Source organism: Cydia strobilella, chromosome 14 (assembly GCF_947568885.1).
Source record: "Cydia strobilella chromosome 14, ilCydStro3.1, whole genome shotgun sequence".
NCBI lineage: Eukaryota > Metazoa > Arthropoda > Insecta > Lepidoptera > Tortricidae > Cydia > Cydia strobilella.
The window spans coordinates 2,598,595-2,621,985 of record NC_086054.1 but is presented as its reverse complement, the minus strand read 5'-3'; the positions used below and the strand labels follow the sequence as shown (position 1 = coordinate 2,621,985).

The following is a 23,391-nucleotide window of genomic DNA, read 5'->3' as shown; positions in this document are numbered from 1 at the left end:
AATACGATAAAATGTATTTAAATATGGATAAATGATTTTTTATTTGCATTAATTATTTTTATGATTTTGACCCATGTTCTTTCACTGATATGCGTTAAAATTATAAATAACAAACGAAACCGTCAACGCCCTCTATACGAGTGTAGGCCAAAACTAGTGGCGCCCTCTGATCGAGAATCAAATTTTCGTGATTTTTGAGGCACGTTTTTTCCTTAGACTGTATCCATCTATTACGGAGTTATATCTATCTTTGTTTATATAGATGAAACTGATTTATTATTTAGACAGAAGAAACTGATTATACTTCATGATATTACCACTAAGTGGTCAATGGTTACGACCTTCAAACCTTCAAGAAAAGAGCGTACTCCCATCTTAAAGGCCGGAAACGCACTTAAAACCCCTCTGGTGCTGCGGGTATCCATGGACGGCGGTGATCACTTACCATCAGGTGATGGTAAATAATGGTAAGAAGTGATGATATCATTAAAAAAAAGCATTTAGTGGTAATGGTAATATCATGAAGTATAATCAGTTTCTTCTATCTAAATTACTCCGAAGACCACAGTATAGTGTCAGTGATCATTGACTACATAATTTTTGGCCTGAGTTTATATTATTGTGCAGGTCAAGAGGCTATTACCTTTTACATTATCGTAGCGTTGAAATGGTCAAAATGAAACGATTACATACTATGCTTGTGATCTGTTTATTTTTACATTATTTGCTCTCAAAGAAATTGTTTAGAAGCTATCTTGTATGACTAAGTGGAGTGTATAGCTTTTATACATCATTAATAATATAAAGATAGACGAAAACAAGACAAAAGGGTCAGTCTTATGTTTGGGAAGTTTATAAGTAATAAATAATTATATTTACAATAGTTGGGAAGACACACATATGAAAAAAGTATTTAAAAATAATGTCCTAGGGAATCAACGCAAAGAATAGATTCTTACTTCAATAAAATCCCAACATAGCAGCAACAAGATTTACTCTAACTAATAATGATAAATAACATTCATCATCATCGATAGTGATAACAACCTTACGTATTTAAATCTCACAGGATGTCACACATCTCCCTCTTAGCAATTAAGTATTTACAAAACTTAATAATTTATAATGAAGAAATTGGGGAAAAGTCTAATTGACCGAAAGTCCGTGTGGTACCAGGTCACCTCAGGGCAGAGGCGTCCAGTACCAGGGGCCGAGGCTAAAGGGACACAAACTCAGGTGGCGGAGGCGGTAAGGTCAGGACGGGGGTTTCGGTGTTGTCCACTCCACCGTTCTCCGCGCTAGGTCCAGGTAAAGACCATGTTGAAGAACTCCCCGTCGCGGTCACTCTGGGTCCCATATTGTCATACGCTGGTGCAGTGCAACACGTCCTACTTCTACGTGGCAACGTCGCTCCTCCATTCAGTAGATCAGGGTACTTCCCCGGCTCACCAACTCTCCCAGCTACTTGCACTGATATAAAGATGTTTCCGTACGGAACTGGGACAGAAAATTCTGCAGGCGGAGGAGGAAAAGCCCCTGGAGTACCTTCTATAGTTATATGTACAGGGTCGAAGCCACAGCCTCTAGGCTGATCGTCACCAGATCTCTCTGTCAGTTCAAAATCGCAGGGAGACGCCATATCACCTATAGAACGATCGCAACTGACGACTACTGATGCGTCTAATAATCTCTTTTCTTGGTCAGTGAAGCTTCTGCTTGGTGGGACTGTGCGTCGTCTTAATCTCCAGCAGGCCACAGCAGCTAAAAAGCCCAGGGACGCTAAGATACCTAATGCACCAAAAACGACGCCTAGAAGTTGAGGAATACCGGGAGCTGTTCTCGCTGTAGCCGTTTGGGATCGTGGTAACACGAGACTAATAATCGCTCTCGCTTCTCCAGCGCTACTTTTGGCTACACATGACCATTCTCCGGCTGCACTGGAAGTTACATTCAACAGCGTGATGTTCACCCATCTTACGCTACTCGGTACTCTTTCATCGGAATCATCGTCTTCTATATCCGTCTGCGTTTCTTCCAAATCGCAATCTAAACTGCTATTATGTACATCTACACCGTCAAATAACCATGTCACTTGAGGTTTTGGAATCCCGTGAACCCAGCAGCCGAAGGAAGTCGCCACTCCGACTTCAGCTCTCACAACCAACGTGCTGGAGCGCACCTCGGGCGCGCACACCATGCTCTCGTTAGAGACACTCCTCCACTTATTCCCTGCCTTCGTGGAGGGCTCCACACAAACTAACTCTTCTGTATCTAACTTCCTCAGTAAAAACCAATCTTTAAATTCACGTAGTCGGCAGTCGCATCGCCACGGATTGCCTGACAAAGAAATCGTTTTCAAAGTCGGCAAAGAGAACGTACTGTAACGAAGGAATGTAAGCTGATTTCTACGCAAATCTATTTTCTCTAAAGATTTCAAATTCCGTAAAGCGTTTCTATGTATCGTCCGCAGCCGGCAACCGTCTAATAAAAGTATGCGCAAATGCGGCAAAGGCGGGAACTGGTCTGCAATTAGCGTCGTCAAAGGGTTGTTGGTCAGAACTACCAAGCGCAGTCTTTCGTTGCCTCTGAATATATCCCTCGGCAGATTGGAAAGGTCGTTTTCAGCTAAATCAACTTCAATCAGAATTCTTAATTCGAGAAATGCGTCCGCATGCAGCGATCGAAGTTTAGTGGCTCGTAAGTTGATCTTCTGCAGGTTTAATAAGCCGATATTAGCAAAGGCTTCGGCAGGGAGGTTTCTGATTGGGTTGTCGTGTATGTCTAATACTTGGATGTCGGATGAGAGTGGCGGGGGTCGGCGTAGGTCGCTCGAGGCGCAGGTGGCGGTTTTTTTGCCGGAAGACCACTTGCAGACGCAGGCGGCGAACCGGGCGCAGTCGAGCCAGTCGCTGGCGGTCCTCGCGGTGCACGTCGTGAAGATCACAATCCAGTACCACCTGGCCCAAGCCACGCGCATGCTCATCTCATTTCGGGCGTGTGTTTACATCGGCAGGCTGCCTGAAACAACAAACGCGCGTTATTCGACTAAACAACAGGGTTTCGGGAACAATGGCTGGCTATCGTTACTCTGTTTACGTGGCCTTAGCACGTTTTTGTAATGATTGATTTGGTAAACCGCTAGAGCAGTAACGTGTCAGTTTACTAGCGGATCAAAGACGCACGTGCTTTGGTTATTTATAACTACTATGAATACACGCACGTGCGATCATACGTCTAGGCTTAAAATAAATTGACACGTATAAACAGTGGAACACAATAAGTTAATCAAACGTATGCGGAACAAATGGTGTATTAAATGAAAATAACTGTTCTAGTTGTTTTACGATGTACACATTTAATGGAATGTCATATAATATCTTAATTTGTGAACAGACATATCATATCACATTACTGTATCATTACTACTTTTATCCTTTAATAATTTTCTCACTAAATATTCGCAATGAGAAGCCGACTAACATTTAAATCTAAAAACCGTTATCTTTGAGTAAACGTCAATTAATTTAGTTTAATCTGAAGCCAGGAGATTATGAGATTTAGTTTTGATCATTAAAATAAACTCTACTTAATGTATCTAAAAATACCTTTATATACAAGTAAAAACCATCCAATAATCATAAAACTTTAAATCGGTTCGTAGCACAAATCAATTATTATGATTATGACTTGTTCCAATTAATACAAAATATATTTTATCAACACTTGTTTCCTGCGGGAACTCTTCCTATTTTATACGTCAGTCTTCCATTTTATCAGCTGTTAAACACTCGATATATGTACCTCAAAAGTTCATCTCAGACTTAAATTAGTTTTCAACGCTAGCCACTTCGTTACCACACCATTCGAAAGAGTGGCCACGAAAAGATTAATAGGGCTTCAATGGGAAAGTTAATTGTGTAACCGTATTTACCCTGTTGGGCTTAGGTGGTTACTCTTAAAGGGTGTTAATAGGTGTTTGAATAATCAAGGGTCAAAGCCTTCCTGATAATTAGGCAAATACAGATAAAGTAACTTAATGATTAATTTTGGGTAAATGACAGTAGTTTGCATTTTTCAGACATTTTTACTGTAACTATTTAAAACCTTATTACTAAAAATGTAAGGCAGATAAATAAATTAGAGCATCCACGATTAGAAATTCTGCGCTTGGAAGATAGTTATTACAGAGCGGTAAAAGGATTATGACCCGAACATCAAAACTGAACAACTTTTCTCTTCGGACCAACCACAAAATCACGAAAAATAAATTAGCTATTCCATAGAACTCAATACAATCGAAACGTATGACAAAAGAGACTTTTTGCGACTTTAATTTTACTCTTACGATACCCTTGTAAAATTTTCAAAAGTCATTTGGCAAAAAATCAAGTTAAAAATCTGAAACTAAAGATATAACATGTTCCATTAACGCTCTCGCAACAGGTAAAAAATAAATAAACCAGCAAACAAGCGTTGTTTAAACTGCATCCAATTAGGACACACTAGCGAATTAATTCCGGGCTGAATATAGGAGCTCTTGCCACGAGCACGGCAAACTAATTCCACGTGGGGTAATGTGGCCTTTCTGTGCCAATTTGTTAATTGGACGTCAATTTTACTCGTACCTGTCAATTAATTAAAAAGGATATTTTTAAGTTGTTCTGTATACATTTTTAAATTAAAAAGGAAAAAAATTAAAATTCACCGCTTCGGGATAGATGTTTCAAAAGTTGGCAAGTTCCAATCATGCCCGAAGCGCTGCAGTGATTTTTTTCTTAATTTTTTTCTTTATTTTAAAAATGTGTTGTATCGTTTGTAGATACCTACAGCAGCAGTACCTACGGTAGCAGATGCTTGATAGAAATTAGTTTTATTCTGTATATTTTTAATCACATATTTGGTGTAAAAGAAAGTGCTCAAAAGAAGGGAATACATAGGTAATTAGAAGCTAAATTGTTAGGCGATTGGTAGAATTAATAGAATAGAATAGAATTTCATTTAATCAAGTAGGATTTTACAATCTCTTTTGAATCGTAATTAAGTACATTACATAGGTAGATAAATAAAATCATAATATTATACATAGTTTCCTAAAACTCAGGAACCAATGCATTTTAATTCGTAAATAAATATCTTGATTTATACAAAAGCGTAATACCTACACCGAAATACGATAATTGTCTGTGAAAATAAATATCTAAATCAATTTCTCGCTTTTGTAAAACCCTGTACCGTAAATATCATCAAAAATATTGCTGTCGTTCTAAGTAACTGTTTTGGCTCTGCGATGATTAATCAGTCAGTTCGGACATCACATGTACACAAACTAATTTTATAACGTGTAACTCTCAAGAGGGGAAAATACCTACGTACTACCGAACAACTATAACTTTTAAGTCAACTAAGAAATCGCGGGGAAAAATCGGATGGTAGATGAAATATGATTCACTGAAATGTATGAAAAAACAATACGGATATGATGGTCGTTTTTGTCTCTGTGACAGCGTGACTATCTATTTTAATCGCGTGGTGTTATAGAGTGACACTTATTTTATGTGAATAAAGCCGTCCCTACTTCGCCTGCAGATATTTTTTGGGAACTTTAGGACTAGGACTCGTAGTATAAGTTGTTAATTAATTACTAACTACATTTTACCGATATCCACGTTACTCGTTCAAAAGTAAAAAATATTTGGTATAAATTAGCTACAGATGTTCAATATCCGGTCGTCAAGGACTGATGTCTTGTCTCGAGCCGGCTGGCCGCACAATTGATCTGTTTACAAATAGCCGGCGTGTCCTGTATAATTTGAATCATTTGGGTGACTGATCGGTTTGCAATGGCTAACTTAGCTTAGCTTCCTATTATATGATGACGATTCATAAGATAAGGGCTTTTTTTCGAATTTAAACTGTTGTGAGACATACTAACATTAAATCATTTTACGATTTAGACTCACTTGTTTTAGTCACTCGCGCGACATGTTTCGGAAAGCCTAGGTCTCCTTTCTCAAGCACTAATAGTGCGAGCAGCGTTCACGACGACCGTGTATTGCGTACTGCCGCTGCCGCGCGCCGCGTCGCTCGCTGCGCGCGCGCCGAGAAAACCGGTTGGGGGAGGTCTTGCGCCATCGTTGTAGGCGGGCACAGTGGTGTGTTTGGGTCACCTAACACTTGTAGCGCCACACAGCACGAACTCATCACACAAACATCGAAACATGTCGCGCGAGTGACTAAAACAAGTGAGTCTAAACCGTAAAATGATTTAAGGGCTTTTTTTATAAAAGCAATAGTGTCCATCTAAGCTAACTTTACACAGACTTGAACAGAACAAAGTGTCGGGTATGCATCAGATTTTGATAGAGATTGCCACACCTTTTCATTGCAAATGACCTGCAGACTCTCAAAAAGAGGATATGGTTTTTTATCGGGAATCAGAATATAGAGCACTAGCGATCGTATCAGTTTAGGCGTCATGTTCAGTTTCGTCGTCATTTAATAAAAAAGTTAGATTTTTTTCACAAGGTACAAAATCCGGTCGTCAAGGACTGATGTGTTGCTACTATCTTTCGTATATTTTGTAAGCAGCGTAGTCGTTCTTATTAGGACCGTTCCAAAATGATAGTACTGAGAAAAATACGAGTAATACAAAATTTTCTACATGGTGTCAGTGGGAATTCAGTTTTTTAAGGACAACGTACATTAAATTTAAGATCCTTAAAATAGCATACTATCTTAAGTTCTCATACTTATATCTATCATTAAGTTATATATGTACATATTTACATAATTACATATTGGCTATATATATTCAGAGATACATTGAGTGGATTATCTTACGTCATTATGTCGGTGTTTTAATTATTTATGGTAAGCTTTCCTATATCCGAAATAACTAATAAGTACTTTAAGTATCAAAAATCTCTATTAAACATACCTTATAAAGTTTCAGTATCAAATGAAAAATAAAATACAAGTACTTTCATAATCTAGACTTATATTGACCGGGGGGCTCACAAATAATACAAAAGGTAATCACGGTCTATATCCCGGTCAATATAAGTCTAGTGAAACTAACCGTGAATCATTCAAAACTCTACTTTCATAATGCCTATTTAATATACAATATCTGGGAGACGAAGCTTTGCTCGGAAAACATATAAAAACTCAAAAATGCTCGTTTTCCCAGATATAAGACATAGCTACACCGATTTTTGGCCCCCGAAAACCCCCATATAGCAAATTTCATCGAAATCGTTAGAGCCGTAATTCCGAGATCCCCGTAATATTTATATACAAGAATTGTTCGTTTATATTAGGTATAAGATAAAATTAAACAAAACTGTAATTACATTTCAGAACAAATTATAAGCTGAAACAGTGCACAAAACCACAAAATAAGTACCTATGAACATTGATTTGATCAATTGCCGCAAAATATTCAAAGCATAGCTACTAAATTATCAATAGATATTATCTATGGAATGATTTTATAGTCCCTCGTCTGTGATTTAGACTTTATCTGTACATTAAACGTTGGTATTAAATACGAAACTGGCCTACAAAGCGGAAATAGTTGAAGCTTCAACGGTATTGTTTGGAAAATAGCTTTGCAGATAGATTCAGCGATTACTAAATAAAGCTATGGTAAATTACACAGCGATTTAAACTTTCACGATTTTTACTCTTTATTATTTACAACAACGGGACTTAATCCCGTAAAATTTAGTTTTAAATTTACCTCCGACTGATAACTGTCACCTTTAGCCAGTCTTCTCCGAAATCACGGAGACAAAGCCGTCCTGGACTCGACGGTAAATTTAAAACTTAATTTTACGCGATTATGATAAACTAAACCGTAGAGAATGCCTTTTGGCATTAAGTCCCCAATATGTACATAATTGTTTATCTTTGTGCCATAAATGTGACGTTTTCAACCAAAAGGTACCACATTGTCGGTTGTCGATAAGGTTGATTTCAAATTGAAGCTATATGGAAATAGCGCCTTATTGACAACCAACAATAAGTACCCTTTTGAATGAGAATGGCACAAATAAAAAAATATCCGGGTAGCTAACATAAAAAATCAATGAAGGACTTTCTATGCTTCATAAAAAAAATTATTAGCGGCTAGGCCAGACATCACCAAATTTAAAAAAAAAATGGCAGTAGAAATAAGATTCGGGGTTTGAAAGAGCCACCACTTATGTAAGTAAATTTGCAAATTTTAGAGAAACTATAAGAGCTGCCACTGATCTTCTAATAAGTCGTATATTGCTCTTAAAACGTGGTTTGTTGATCCTTAAGTTACACTTTGAAAATAGACTTCTGTAAACACCCTTGTATTTGATAGGTTGTGTTCTAAAAACTCTTTACTCGCACCACGGTGTGTTAAAAATATTTTATCGATACTTTTTGGAGTTTTTAGACGTAAAGTTTATACAGCCGTCGTATCGTCCACATATAACATCCATCATTGCCATTGCCAAACCATTTTGAATTTGGAATTTATGGCACAAAAAATACAGTACACGGTTGCTGCTGCTGTTGTGCGTGGTGGGGTAGTGGGGCAGGGGAATGGACGTAAGCAAAGCCAAAAGAGACACAATAAACATTACTCTCTTCTTCGTTAGCCACTACAAGTATATAGTCACTTCGTCTCCGACGTACTCTTAAGAACAGTGTTACCAGCGCGGATCCCCAGTTTCGGGCGATGTTATCTAAAAAAAAACCGGCCAAGTGCGAATCGGACTCGCCCACCGAGGGTTTCGTACTTTTTAGTGTTATAGCGACAACAGAAATACATCATCTGAAAATTTCAACTATCACGGTTGATAAGATACCGCCTGTGACAGACAGACGGACAGAGGAGTCTTAGTAATAGGGTCCCTTTTACCCTTTGGGTACGGAACCCTAAACAGGGACGGTTTTTATTACAATGGGACAAAACCAAACTTGGATTTTTTTTATCATAATTTATATATCTGCGATCAATGCAAATGATCAAGCTTAGTGTTGTTGTTAATATATCAGATAGCATAGACAGATCAGATACATATGCAAATGCTACTTAGGTACTGGATTTTTACCGTTGGTGGACGGAATTTCGGTAATAGAGTTGTGCATGCTCGTTGACGCTCGCTCCCAACTAGTACAATCTTACAACTATACTAGTTCGGTCTTTTAGTACAGTAGTACACAGAGAGTCGACGTTTAGTTTTAGTTCGGTCGGATCACTCGGATCGCTTTGCTGTCATTGTCACTCCTCGGTCCTCGCTCCCATTCTGTTTCGTACGCGTGTAATGTACTAAAACGTACTAAGAGCAGAATCATTAGGGAATAGTTCGGTCTAGTACAGTGGAGAGAATCGTGTCTTCGATTTTAGGACATGTACTACACAAGCCTATTCGGTAAAGATTTTCAAAATCTTTCATACTGGACGCTCGATACCCAAAATGGGTGTTAGTTCGGAAGGGACGACAAAGGGATAGTGTGGCATTAAAAAGGGCGGATAATTGTGCTATTTGGGACGATCCGGCAACACTACTTAAGAAGGTCTATTTTATTGCCGAAAAGAAAGGGCGTTAAAGAGCAACTTGTGTACAACGAACAATATTAGCGCACACAAAAGAAAATGGACCCTAATAAGCTTGGGTCACTGCCTTGAAACTGATGAGTAAAACCATACTTCATAAGATGTAATAAGACTCAAATTTCTAAACAAATTAAGTATTGAATGCTTATTCGCTGCTATGAAATACGATTCAGAACTTAAACAAACAAAGCGCTTCCAATGTCTTTGAAAATCGAAAATATTTTCACCAATAACTCTACGGTAAGTGATTTATATTGTTTACTATTTTCCAGTATTTGGCTCGTAAATATCTCCCAGGTTCTATTGGTGGACGTTCTGGACAACTGATAACTTTCAAATAGTTTTCACGGGAGAAATTTATTTGGGATAAATAGACAAAACAAGGACAATGTTCGAAAGAACAAGGATTTCTCGTTTGGAATCTCGGAGTACAATAGTCTAGTGACCTAGTTTTCTGTTACATCTATAGCATTCGTATTGTGAGATATAATAATACCTGATAAAACATATAAATAACGTCGCTATACTTACTCAACCTCATATCTGCAACAATCATTTGATGGAAATGTCGCTTTTCTTTCATTCGGAATACGGGTGTTTTTGTCATCAAATGAGTGTTGCAGATACGAGGTATAGCGGCGATAAGTAGTACCTACTAAAATAATTTTAACAAGTAGAACTCACGGCCTCTGGATCGATACTCCAGCGCTCTGCTAACTGAGCCTCCAAGACCTCATCCATAGTCAGCAAATCTTCCCACTATAGGGTCCCCTAGCCCGGGTATCGCCCGTGTTACAAATAAATATATATTATCTTATCTTATCTTATCTTATCTTATCTTATATTATATTATCTTATCTTATCTTATCTTATCTTATCTTATCTTATCTTAACTTATCTTATCTTACAACAACGCTATAATGCAACATTTTATTACTTTTTATAAATAAATAAAAAACATTTTTTTTTATAAACTATGCCATTTAGTTTCCTTAAACGGACCCCGAAGTTAACGGAATTCAATAAAAACACGTTGTTGTTGTTTTCATTGTATTGTTCTTTAAACCGTGTGTGTGATATACGTTTATGTTTCAAAACTAATTTTTATTTTTTATTTTTAGTCGTAATTTGTAGTTGTAATTTTTAATTGTTTAATATGATTTATTTAAGACGAAATAAATAATTTATACATTTTATTTTAGCGCCTAATTTTAGTTTAAAGATCGTTTAAATTAATTTTTAACAAGCAGAAACGTCTGCGATCGATGCTATTAAGCTTAGAATAAATTTAAAAGTGGAAAAATTACTGCCTTGGGTGAGACTTGAACTCACGGCCTGTGGATCCCAAGATCACCCAAGGCAGTATTTTTTCCACTTTTAAATTTATTCTAAGCTTAAAGATCGTTTATACCGAAAATGTTCTCAATCCTCCCCAATTCAACCCACTGCCTCTGTTCAATTAATCCAAAATCGATACTAAATGGCAAATAGTTACTTTGTTACAATTTAAATAAGTTAGAAACTCAATGTAGCATAAAGCCACAGGCACAGCCTTCGAGTTAGCGAGCCCAAGGAAGCCTTATTCTCAAGTATCTCGCGTATCAAAATGATATTGAAATCAAATTCGTTACTAGCGCTTACTCAATCTAAGGCAATCTACGCATATGAACGTGACCCACAGTTACATGGAATTGATGTGGTAACGGAACCCAGTGTTAAATTTTCGTTTCTGAATAAGGTCTAAGAAAAGCAGTTTGAAACAAATGTAATTGAGAAGTGGGTTGGATAGCGTTTCGTTTGTAACTTGTTCCTTTAGTTCCGACCAAATTACTGTGCCCGCACGGCTAGAAGAATTTAATATTTCCCAATCCGAACTATTCTGAATCGGAGTGGGAGAATTTGGTTGGCCTTATTTCCCTTTATTTAGTAGTAAGTCACTTTAACGGATGGAAGGCACGTTTTTCAGCGTACACACTTTTAGAACTATGGTTCTACTAACAGCTTCTTGAAGAGTGTCATAATAGAGTTTGGACTGAATATGGAAATTTTGGAAAACGAAAAAAGAAAAAAACAATTTTTATACGCCAACGACAGAATTGCTCATATACTCAAACATTTGAAATATATCGGGATAACGAAAAATGACGTAAGACATTCGTCATACACTATTTAAATTACGTGTGGCGTTTTCTACAAACGATTGTCAACATGAATCTAGTAAAACTGGATCGGTCATGTAGGGTGGGGGGAAATGACCGAACGGGATAGTCTTATGTATTTTTCAGTAGGAGTAGCAGAGAAAGCGCTGTTATTGTCAGTCTCACATTTTTTTTAATTCCCCACCGTAAATTTAGTATGGTTTATGGTGGGCTACAAATCTACTCGACCAATCATATTGTCGCATTGCGTATGTTTTGTCCCTCACGGGCGCACGCGTATAGGTCATCTATGTAATGCTAGGTCTATGATTGTCAACCTCTTCTTGTAGGTACCATGGAGACTATATGAAGGAGTCAAATCTCTATGTATGAAAAGTGTCCATCAAAAAACAGTAATTAGGCGGCGCCACCATACACCGAAATACTACCAAAAACAACCTACGTAATTTGGTCGGGTTATTTGTTGCCTTATATGGTTCATGTTATACTCATGTCCCAGAGCCTAACTAGCGCCACCGGAGAGATTAGGAACTATTATTTAAAGCTGAAAGCGACCACTTTTGCAACAATTTTGCCATAAGAGATTGGCATCCTTTCTATACCATCCATAGTAGGCACTGTTCTGCACAAACGATTGGGTAATCCCCCAGATCTCGCCATGAGAACGGTTCCCTGGATTACATTACATACCACATCAACCATATGAGTGATGTCTAAATTATTAAACAAAAGCCTCGTGTACAACCGCGGTGATAAATGACGAGTAATAAGTCAAACTTCAGTTATCAACCGGCAGTCTTAGCTAATTGTTGTTTAATGTCTGTTTAATGTACGGGAAAGGGACGTGAATTATGTGTTTGCTAATCGCGTATTTGTTATGTTTACCTAGTATGAATGGAATTTGATTTCAGAACTTTATATTTAACAAATTGGTAAATGTTAGGAATCGCAGGTATTTAAATTAGAAAAGGTATGCCATCAAAAATGTTGCAGGTAAAAAATGCAAGACATACTTTTTTCTGTCCCTGACAGACTATCCCTGGGAGCACGCATCCAATATTTTGTCATAAACTATTAAAAAAATCATAAATTAATTTGATTTGTTCCCTAGTTACTTAACTAAGTACATGTTATACAGTGACGGTATTTATTTTTATTCTTTAGTGAAAGACTTACAAAACGAACACTCAAACACATTTTAGTATATTATAGTAATTTTCAAGTGTCTCTATCTTACATTTTTGCAACTGTTCTTAATTTAGTTTAAAATATCAGACCCAAGCAGATTCAATATCCAACCCTTCGGTTATTTTAACATTAAAATCTAGACACTAATATAACAAAAAGTAATTCAATCAAAGTAGATAAATATTTCAAGCAATGCCTCGTGCCGACAAATTAACAAAATCAAACTTCTGGGCCAAGCTTTGATTTCAATTACCTTTGTCTTTAAAAACGAGAACACGTGACGGACAAGAACTTTAAAATTCGAACCGGTTGAGTACGAGCAGTAAAAGGCAAGGTACGCTAATTGCGAACGTTTTCGACGCTAACTGACACTTAGTCCGGAATTACGGCCGTTCCTAACACTCAAACTTAACGTTTCCGGGATTAACCTCGTTATAACCGTCTTACATACGCCTTTGTGCTTATTAATTAGAAAGATAACGCTGATATATGTTTAATTTTAATTACGAAAGCGACGCGCGGCAAACTTTTATTTGAAACCTCATGTTGAGTCTCAGGTGAACCTGTCAACAATGCTTTGGTGACACGATGATTAAAATTTGCTTTTAAACCTTATTTTACATGGGATGCTGCATTTATTTATGACATAGGTGCCAGACTAACAAGCGTAACAAGCGTGCCTGATCGCAATGCCTGATTTGATGTGCCTGCAAAACCAGAGGGGTTGCAAGTGCGTTGTCTTTAATACGGAAGTGCGCTTACACGCGCAACAATGGGCACGCGCACGCAAAAAAAAAGAACAAAGGCTTTTGTTAACCAGATTAGGGTTTTTGGCTAAAAAATAATTTGAGAAGATGCAGATTATACGCTGCGTTATTTCTTGAAGGTTTGAAGGTCAAATCGGTCCGGAATTACCACTATGGAATAATTAGAATGTGGGGTCAGTTCAAAATATTGTAATTACTAAAATGGATGTCGACTAGATCTTTCTTCATCTTCACTTTAAATAACATTTCGTAATCAAATTATACCTTGTCAGCTCAAAGGTTAGTTGTAAATACAACTTAACCGATACCAAAGATAGATATAACTCCGTAATAGATCGATACAGTCTAAGGAAAAAACGTGCCTCGAAAATCACGAAAATTTGATTTTCGATCAGATGTCACCACTAGTTTTGGCCTACTCTCGTATAGAGGGCGTTGACGGTTTCGCTTGTTATTTATAATTTTAACGCATATCCGTTAAAGAACATGGGTCAAAATCATATAAAAATAATTAATGCAAATAAAAAACTAACATCCATATTTAAATACGTTTTAACGTATTTTTATAAATCTTCATTTTTAGTTTTAAAGTATGTCCATAGATGGCAGTGAATTTACAGTGGTTACAAAATTTACTATACCAGTACCGCTCTATCTTATTATATCCTCTTTGCCGATACTTTGATGGTAAAGAAAATGAGAGCTGAAAGACACACTGATAATTTTGTTTTTAAATTAGTGTTAAATTGGATAAAGAGAAAATATTATCCGATCATATTTAGCTTCAAGTTTGGTTGAGGGTTCAAACATTTGAACTCGAGAAAGCCAAGTGAAATATATTGTGCTACAAATTCTTATTTGATTGGGATCCGATTTTTATTGAGGTGCAAATTGCATTTAGATCGGTCGGGATTCAGATAAGACAGAACATACGTAAATAAGAAAACCAATAACGTTTCTCGTTTCTATAAAAATATTTGTTAGATCTGTTGTTGTGTAATGTCAAGAAGGTGGTGTTACGATTATTTATAAGTGCGATAGAGGCAGACTGAAAATGAAAAAAAGTCACTTTTTAGCTTCATAGCGGCCGCTAAAATGGAAAATACAAAAAGCTGTATTCAGGAGATATTTTTTAAATATAAAAGCAAATATTATAAATGATAATATGCAATTACTCACATATTATTTTTTAATCACTACATAAAAAAAAATCGCTTTCCGCTGTCTGTATGTCTGTCCCTATGTATGCTTAGATATTTAAAACTACGCAACGGATTTTGATGCGGTTTTTTTATAGATAGTGATTCATGAGGAAGGTTTATATGTATAATTTGTAAAGGTTTTGTGTAAATTACTTGAACTACCCGTACGAAGCCGGGGCGGGTCGCTAGTTATTATATATTTATTGAATATATTTATTATTGTTAATTATTTTTTTATATACATTTTTTTTATGTAAAATATGACTTGTAAAATTTGCAGCATTCCGATTTTGGTCATAGTTTTGATATGTTTCCTCAATACCAGAGTAAAAGTTTGAAGCTAATTTCAAACATTCAACAACAAGTTGTTGGAAGCTTACATGGACTACTTGACATGAATGTACGTCTTTAGGTTTCCCTGGACTAATATGTGGAGTTATGAACTATGCATCAACAATATGGGTAAGTTACGTAGTTTGAACAGGTATTTCAGAAATTTCAGAAGCTATAGTTCTCTTTGTTTAGCTGCAATATAAGCCAAATAAACACGACGATCTTAGCACAGATAATGTAAAACATGATTTAAAGAACACTGGAACACTTTTTTCTTAAATGTATTTTTTTTAATCTGGGAACCTTACACAGCGCGGTCTAGCCCGCACTAGACAACGTGCGTTTTGTTGTTTTAAGGGTTCCGTACCCAAAGGGTAAAAACGGAACACTATTACTAATACTCCACTGTCTGTATGTCCGTATGTCTATCACCAGGCTGTATCTCATGAACATAGCTATAGAGTTGAAATTTTCACAGATGATGTATTTCTGTTGCCGCTATAACAACAAATACTAAAAAGTACGGAACCCTCGGTGGGTGAGTCCGACCCGCACTTATCCGGTTTTTTAACATGTCCGAATGTTAGTTAAGTTTCTACTTTAAATTTTAATACGGATTTATTAAAAACAATCTAATTAATACCCCTGTATATACTTGCGTATATTACGATCTTAAGTATAGGTAGAACAAATATTGTACAATATAACAATTCTTTATTGCACTCCTCAAACAATTACAAGAAAATTACTGAGACACACAAATGATAAGAAATAGTTACGTGGGGGCCTAGCGCAAGTCACCTGGTGACCAGAGGGCTGGCCAATATTTCGCTCAGCAGATTATCATTGCTATCCAGCGGGGCAATGCGGCCAGCCTTCTTGGCACCCTACCGAGCGACCATGCCTTAGGGCATATTTCATATTTAGAAGTTTTTAATTTCAATGTTTTTAGTATGTTTTACCATGGTTTTACCTATTTGTATTTCATAATAAAATAAACATTAGGCATTACTTATTTATTTTCACCCCAAGGCATGTTTTTTTTTTTTTTTTTACTAGCCTAATTTAGTGTCCCACTGCTGGGCAAAGGCCTCCCCTCGTTTCCTCCACTCGACCCTGTCGTTTGTAGTGTCCCGCCAATTCGGATAAAATGCGTCTAAGTCGTCCCGCCATCTCCTTTTCGGCCTGCCTGCACCCCGGCCAGCACCATCTATGGTGTTCCGTGGGTCCCACTCGGTAACCATTTTGGCCCACCTTTCAGGGTGCATGCGGCAGACATGCCCAGCCCAGTCCCACTTAAGCTTAGCGGTCTGGACACCTACATCTACAACTCGAGTTCTGGAGCGCAGTTCCGTGTTTCTGATTCTATCAGTTCTGCGAACACCTAGTATACTGCGCTCCATCGCTCGCTGGCAAACCTTGAGTTTGGACCTTAACGCCTCAGTTAATGACCATGTTTGAGCACCGTAGGTTAGGATAGGCAGGATACACATGTCGATGAGTTTGCGCTTGAGACACAGGGGAAGGTCGCCCTTCAATAGCGCCTTCATGGACCAGAAGCTCTTCCAGGCGTTGTCAATACGTCTATTGACCTCTATGGTTTGCCTGTTTTCGAAGGAGGCTATCTGGCCCAAGGCATGTTAAATAAACAATAATATGGAAGATATTAGCCCCAGGTAAAACACGTACGTACACGATTAAGAAAATAACATTGTATTGTCTTGGTATTAAAATTTAGTTTCCGAATAGTAATACGACAGCAGAACTTTCGAGATGCGGTGCGGTGTTATGGTTATGTTCAACTGACCAGACATGCTGTGTAAGCTAGCGTAGTTGTATCCTAGGTATTTTTTTTCACTAGCCTTATTTAGTGTCCCACTGCTGGGCAAAGGCCTCCCCTCGCTTCCTCCACTCGACCCTGTTGTTTGTAGTTTCCCGCCAATCCGGATAAAATGCGTCCAAGTCGTCCCGCCATCTCCTTTTCGGCCATTAGTTGAGCCTTTTCTTTCCTAGGTATAGTACAGTAAAACTTTACCTCACTCAAATTTAGAAGAGCCTATATGGGGAATTTTCATCACATTACAAAACATAGCTTTCTGAATAACCCCACCGTTCAAAAGGGTCAAACGTATTTAAGAAAAAGGTTACTTCTGGGGAAAATACAATAAAAGTTAACGACTCTGGTACATTTATGTACATAATCCCATTTTCCTTATTTGAATGTCATATAAGTACTTACTGAAAAAAATGTATCATTTGTTGCGGTACAGCGTAAAAATTAGCTTTAGATTCCTTTAAGTTTGCGATGTCTACAGTATATACCGACTCTGTTGCGTTACCGGTTATACCTAAGTATTCACTTTTAGTCCCTAAGTGAGGTTTAGACTAGCAAGAACTTGCATGCAATTTTCATTACATTGCGGTATCTGATTAATATTTTGAATGCAGTTTACCTTAGTATTCAGCAATGTAACGTAAATTGCATGCAAATTCTTGCTAGTCTTTGAACCTCGCTTAAGCAAGGCCACCAAAGCTTGATGTTGATTGCATTTGTTTTTTAAATAGAAAATATTCGTGAAAAAATAATAACTAGGTAAGAATCCAAAAACCAACTACCGTGTTCCGTACCTGTCCTTTTAAAATTACTGATTTTCAGAATCAATTCGTAAAATGACAAAAACCTACCCTTTATTGAGTACACGTTCAAAGACCGGACTTTAAGCCACAATTACTAGCTATTGCTTCTTACAATCAACAAGGAAAATCGAAGGCAGATCAAAAGGGTCTCGTTTCGCGCTGTCGGTACGAGTATCAAAGGAGTGGCACACCGCACGTCTTTAATTAGGTTGACAAAGGTTTTGTCATGGCTACGTTCTATGCTTTGGTCTGATCAAAAGATTTTGCAATTTTTTAATACGATGTTATATCTAGCATCGCAGTAGAAGTCTACTTATGGTCCGCTGTTAGGTAGAAATTGAAAAATGTTGGCTAATTAAAAGCCTGACGCTACCCAAAGAGTTGTCAGGAAGATCGATTTTTAGCAATATGACCGCCTATTCTTACTTACTGTTATTTCTTTGTTATTTGTAAGTAAAATGTAATTATTGGTACCGTAAAGAATATTTACTTACAGGTACTTACGTAGGAAAACATTATAATTGATATATTTCACCAATAAATACATAATATAGGAATGGAGGATTCTGATACGCAATAATGTGTCAAGTTGTCCAACCCATACATTTTGCAATAAGATGTCAACTCAAAAAAAATACGCTTAGAGTTGACGTTTTATTAAAAAATTAATGTGGGTTGACACATTTTTGCTAAACAGCACCCAGATATAAATTTAGGTATCATTTGATATTTACCAGTTGCTTTTCGGTGAAGGAAAACATCGCGAGGAAACCTGACTAATCCCGATAAAACCTAGTTTACCCTCTGGGTTGGAAGGTCAGATGGCAGTCGCTTTCATAAAAACTAGTATATACGCCAATTCTTAGGATTAGTTGCCAAGCGGACCCTAGGCTCCCATGAGCCGTGGCAAAATGCCGGGATAACGCGAGGAAGATGATGATGATATAAATTTAGCTGTGACTAACTGACAGTGAAATATAGTAATTTATGTTTTAAAGTAAAACAAAAATGTTTGTTGTTTTACTGCACATTTTTTTTTATACCACGTCGGTGGCAATCAAGCATACGGCCCGCCTGATGGTAAGCAGTTACCGTAGCCTATGGACGCCTGTAACACCGGAGATAATACAAGCGCGTTGCCGACCCTTTAAAAACCTGTACACTCCTTTTTTGAAGAACCCCATACACTGTAACTTCTCGGGAAAACCTCGGCAGGGAGCTCATTCCACAGCCGAAGCGTACGCGGGAGGAAATTCCTCTTAAATAAAATGTAAGAAATCGAATGGTATCGTTATTTTTTTCCTATTTGAAAGTTAAAAAAAAAGTTTTTTTTTCGAAACTGAGGTCTTGTATTTTTTTATTATTCCCATATATTTATTAAGTTTCCAATTTATTGCGATAAATTGCTCATTTTCTATCCATTTAACTAGATTTTGTTATAAAATTCAACATGTCAACTACCCTATTGGTTGTAAGTTGTAACTAAATGTGACGTTCTCAATCAAAAGGTACCACTTTGTCGCTTACCAGAAAGATGAAATTTGCTTGTATCTTAATACAAATAATCTGTCAGAGCGTCCTTATGGTAAGCGACAATATGGTACCTTTTGATTGCGAACATCCCAAATTGAGAAGCAGGAAACTATTGAGATCATCAATTACACCGGCTATACCTGATAGGTAGCTTAACGTACAGCGAGAACAGTCATTAAGATCAGTCTTAGTAGTTAAGATAACGACACTTAACCCTTAACAGGCTAAGGGATATATATTTCCCACATACGGCACTTGTTGTGTTCTATTTTCGATCAGTAAGACATTCAATTGTCATTTTTGAACTGTCAGCCTAGTGAACGGTTAATGGGAGTGTTACGTTATCTGGTTAAAGTCGCGGGAAACCGTTGGTTGGGGGCAGCGAATGACCGTTCGTTGTGGAGATCCTTGGGGGAGGCCTTGTCCACCAGTGGACGTCTTTCGGCTGAGGTCATGTTGATGATGATGATATGTAGAGTAAGAAAAGCATTAAATATGTAATGTGTTCCAGTGAAATTTAACGAAATATATAGGTAACATGGTACACACAAACGCATGCTACATGGTTCATGTATTATTTGTGTTTCCATATACATTTATTCTGAGGTTGTGCAATAAAGAGGATTTGTATTGTATTGTAACACATGATTTTAAGTTTTAAGGTATTTTGTTTTATAAAATCGTTTTATTTGTTTTTTTCTTTTTTTTTTCTTTTTTTTTTAATACCACGTCGGTGGCAATCAAGCATACGGCCCGCCTGATGGTAAGCAGTTACCGTAGCCTATGGACGCCTGCAACACCGGAGATATTACACGCGCGTTGCCGACCCTAACACTCCTCTCCCTCGTTGACCTCTGGCAACCTTACTTACCGGCAGGAACACAACACTATGAGTAGGGTCTGATGTTATATGTAAAAGCGTACACAAACTCCTCATCTTCTTCTTCTTCCTAGTCTTATATCCCATATACTTGGGGTCGGCTCTCCTTATACGACGTCGCCAGGAGCGTCTGTCCTGGGTCGTTCTGGTGGTATTATTTTTAGGGTTCCGTAGCCAAATGGCAAAAAACGGAACCCTTATAGATTCGTCATGTATGTCTGTCTGTCCATCCGTCCGTATGTAACAGCCACTTTTTTCCGAAACTATAAGAACTATACTGTTGAAACTTGGTATGTATAGGTAGATGCATTCTGTGAACCGCATTAAGATTTTCACACAAAAATAGAAAAAAAAAAAACAATAAATTTTGGGGTTCCCCATACATAGAACTGAAACTTATATTTTTTACCAAACCCATACGTGTGGGATATCTATGGATAGGTCTTCAAAAATGATATTGAGGTTTCTAATATCATTTTTTTCTAAACTGAATAGTTTGCGCGAGAGACACTTCCAAAGTTGTAAAATGTGTCCCCCCCCCCCCACGTAACTTCTAAAATAAGAGAATGATAAAAATAAAAAAAATATATGATGTACATTAACATGCAAACTTCCACCGAAAATTGGTTTGAACGAGATCAAATTAGTAGTTTTTTTTTAATACGTCATAAATCGTAACCCGCAATTTACCTTTCACTCACGTTTCACATAAAAAATACATTGTTTAAATTGTGTAATGTACAGAACCCTCGGTGCGCGAGTCCAACTCGCACTTGGCCGGTTTTTTTTTCTTCAAGGTTCTTTTTTACAAGACCTATCCATGTTGTCCCGCGACCCCTAGGCTTTTCACTTTTTTTTGCTTATAAAAGCGTCCACAAACGTTATTCCAAAAATTCTGAAGCTGTTGATGTGACCCAAAAGACATTGTTGGTGTCATTATACAGTTCTTTCATCAAAGGGCGCTCCAATTTTTTTCGCGACATTACGCGTCTAGGTACCTAGTCCCCTTTTTGTTTGACTACGAAAAGGTTCCATGTTTTTGTAATGAGCTCTTAATTCTTTTGGATAATGAATAAAATTGTGTGTTTTAAATAATGATTTAAGGCGGTTCCCTGAGCCAGAAGGCGAAAAATCTCCTTATATGATCATATTTTTCAACATTCGGACTAGAAAGTGTTTTTATTTTAACATTGACTATAAAATATAAATTTAAGTTATAAACGCGATTATAATAATCAGTTGAAGGTAAATTAGCTTAAAATGAATTTAATTTTGAACTTCGCTTTACTTAATTAGCTCGTTCGTTGAGCTTTGAAGTGGTTAAAGCATATGTGCCATTTTCAACCAAAAGGGTACTTGGTTAAAAACGTCACATATATTTAACATTAAAGGTTATTTTGGGAATGTCAGTATCCGTATTAAGTACATTTTCAATAATTTATTTATTCATATTTTACAGGATAATCTTATTTTGAACGTTTAAATTATGATAAATACAAAAACACCTACAAGTAGTAGTTAAAGTATTTGAAACATAATTATAATATATTAATAAAAATGAACTGTGCAAGAATGTTCATACGTCAAAAACATAAAGTTTACTCTACTTACTACTTATTAGGCTGTGTTTTGTTCATAAATTACTGTACTACACAACTAGAACAGTATTTTATGGTCTAAAACAAAGCGAGACATACACATGTACATAATTGTATTCAACATTAATTGCTAAGCGGGGAAACATAACATAATTTTGAAACGCAAACAGGGGTAAGATAACCCTTGAAAAGTCTCGTTTTTATACCAAACGAGGCTATAATAACATCTTAATTACAGTATTTTTATATTGACGGTGGCAAGCAATCGTGCGGCCCATCTAAAACTTAAAATAGACCATATAAAATTCTTTATGAAAATAGCCCGAGGTTTGATCAGTAAAATACATAATATTACCGCGATAGTTACTCATGAAATAAAACTATGAAAACGGATTATATCGCGTATATTGAATTTATAATACATCCCGACGTTTCGAACTCTTTACAGCGTTTGTGGTCAACGGGTGACCACGAATAAATTCAATATACGCGATATAATCCGTTTTCATAGTTTTATTTCAGAAAAATACAGTTGATTTTTTGATCAAAAACAGACAAAACGTAAAATTCTTATATTTATAAGTATATGTATTGCGCCAATAAATGATTATGAATAATGATGATAAATATAGGTATGGTAAAAAAATTGGAGTCCATTTTATGATTTTCTGTCATTTAATGCTTCGTTTTTGTCATGTAATCGGTATTACCGTATCTTTTTTTTCATTTCTCATGCTCTGAAAGAGGGTCATTGTTGTTCTAAAAGGTGTGCAGAAAATGATACGTCTCTGCACTAGAGCATTTTACGTTCCAAGTACGTATTTTTTTTACTTTTTTACGATAGGCAATTGAAGTTTGGATTTAAATTAATTTGTTATAAAATTTCCATTCTGATATTTAACTCCCCATTCCATAAATAACGATACTTTTGCCTAAATTGTTAATTGAAAAAGTACGCTCAAGAAACACTAAGAATTTATACTTAAGTAGTCATGTTTTTAAAAAACATGCATTTTACTTCCCTCGTATTCGTAATGAAAAGTAGAGTGTTTAACTCGGGTGAAAGGCATCATTTCAGCCTCGGACTTTTGGCGCTCTCACTATGTTCGAGCGCCAAACAACCTCTGCAGGAATGAGTGCCTTTCATACCTTGGTTAACAATCTACTATTGCAGCATTTTTCCCATTCTTAACCAAAGCCACTCCGTCTTTGTTTACTCGGTCCTTTAAAAATGGACAAAGTTATAGTGTTTCAAAAATTATTCACAATTAATAATGAAAAAGTGTCCCAACGGATAATGCAAAGGAAGCTTGTGGTAACACAATTTTGCGATGATTAATGACGCTTTGGCTTATCTTTCGTTTACCTGCCGTGACTGATATCTTTATTTTTAGGATATGGAACAGCGTCCATATCTATTTATAGGTAAGATATGTTTTTAGATTAATTTACTATACCGCAATAGTAAACTTGAAGTTCCTAAAACAAGGAACTTGATG

General features: G+C 36.7%; 1 protein-coding gene across 2 annotated transcripts in view; it reads right to left on the bottom strand.

The window, feature by feature from the left end:
- Positions 1-690: 690 nt before the first annotated feature.
- The window catches only part of LOC134747029 (leucine-rich repeat-containing protein 24-like), an 86,077-nt gene continuing 63,376 nt past the window's right edge, over positions 691-23,391 (bottom strand). Inside the window, exon 2 of one of the 2 annotated variants that reach the window (XM_063681584.1) lies at positions 691-3,018. In XM_063681584.1, the coding sequence (XP_063537654.1) occupies positions 1,217-2,983 (1,767 nt within the window). In that variant the 5' untranslated portion in view covers positions 2,984-3,018 and the 3' untranslated portion in view covers positions 691-1,216. The remainder of the gene's footprint in view (positions 3,019-23,391) is intronic. The other variant, XM_063681585.1, reaches the window with a different exon arrangement.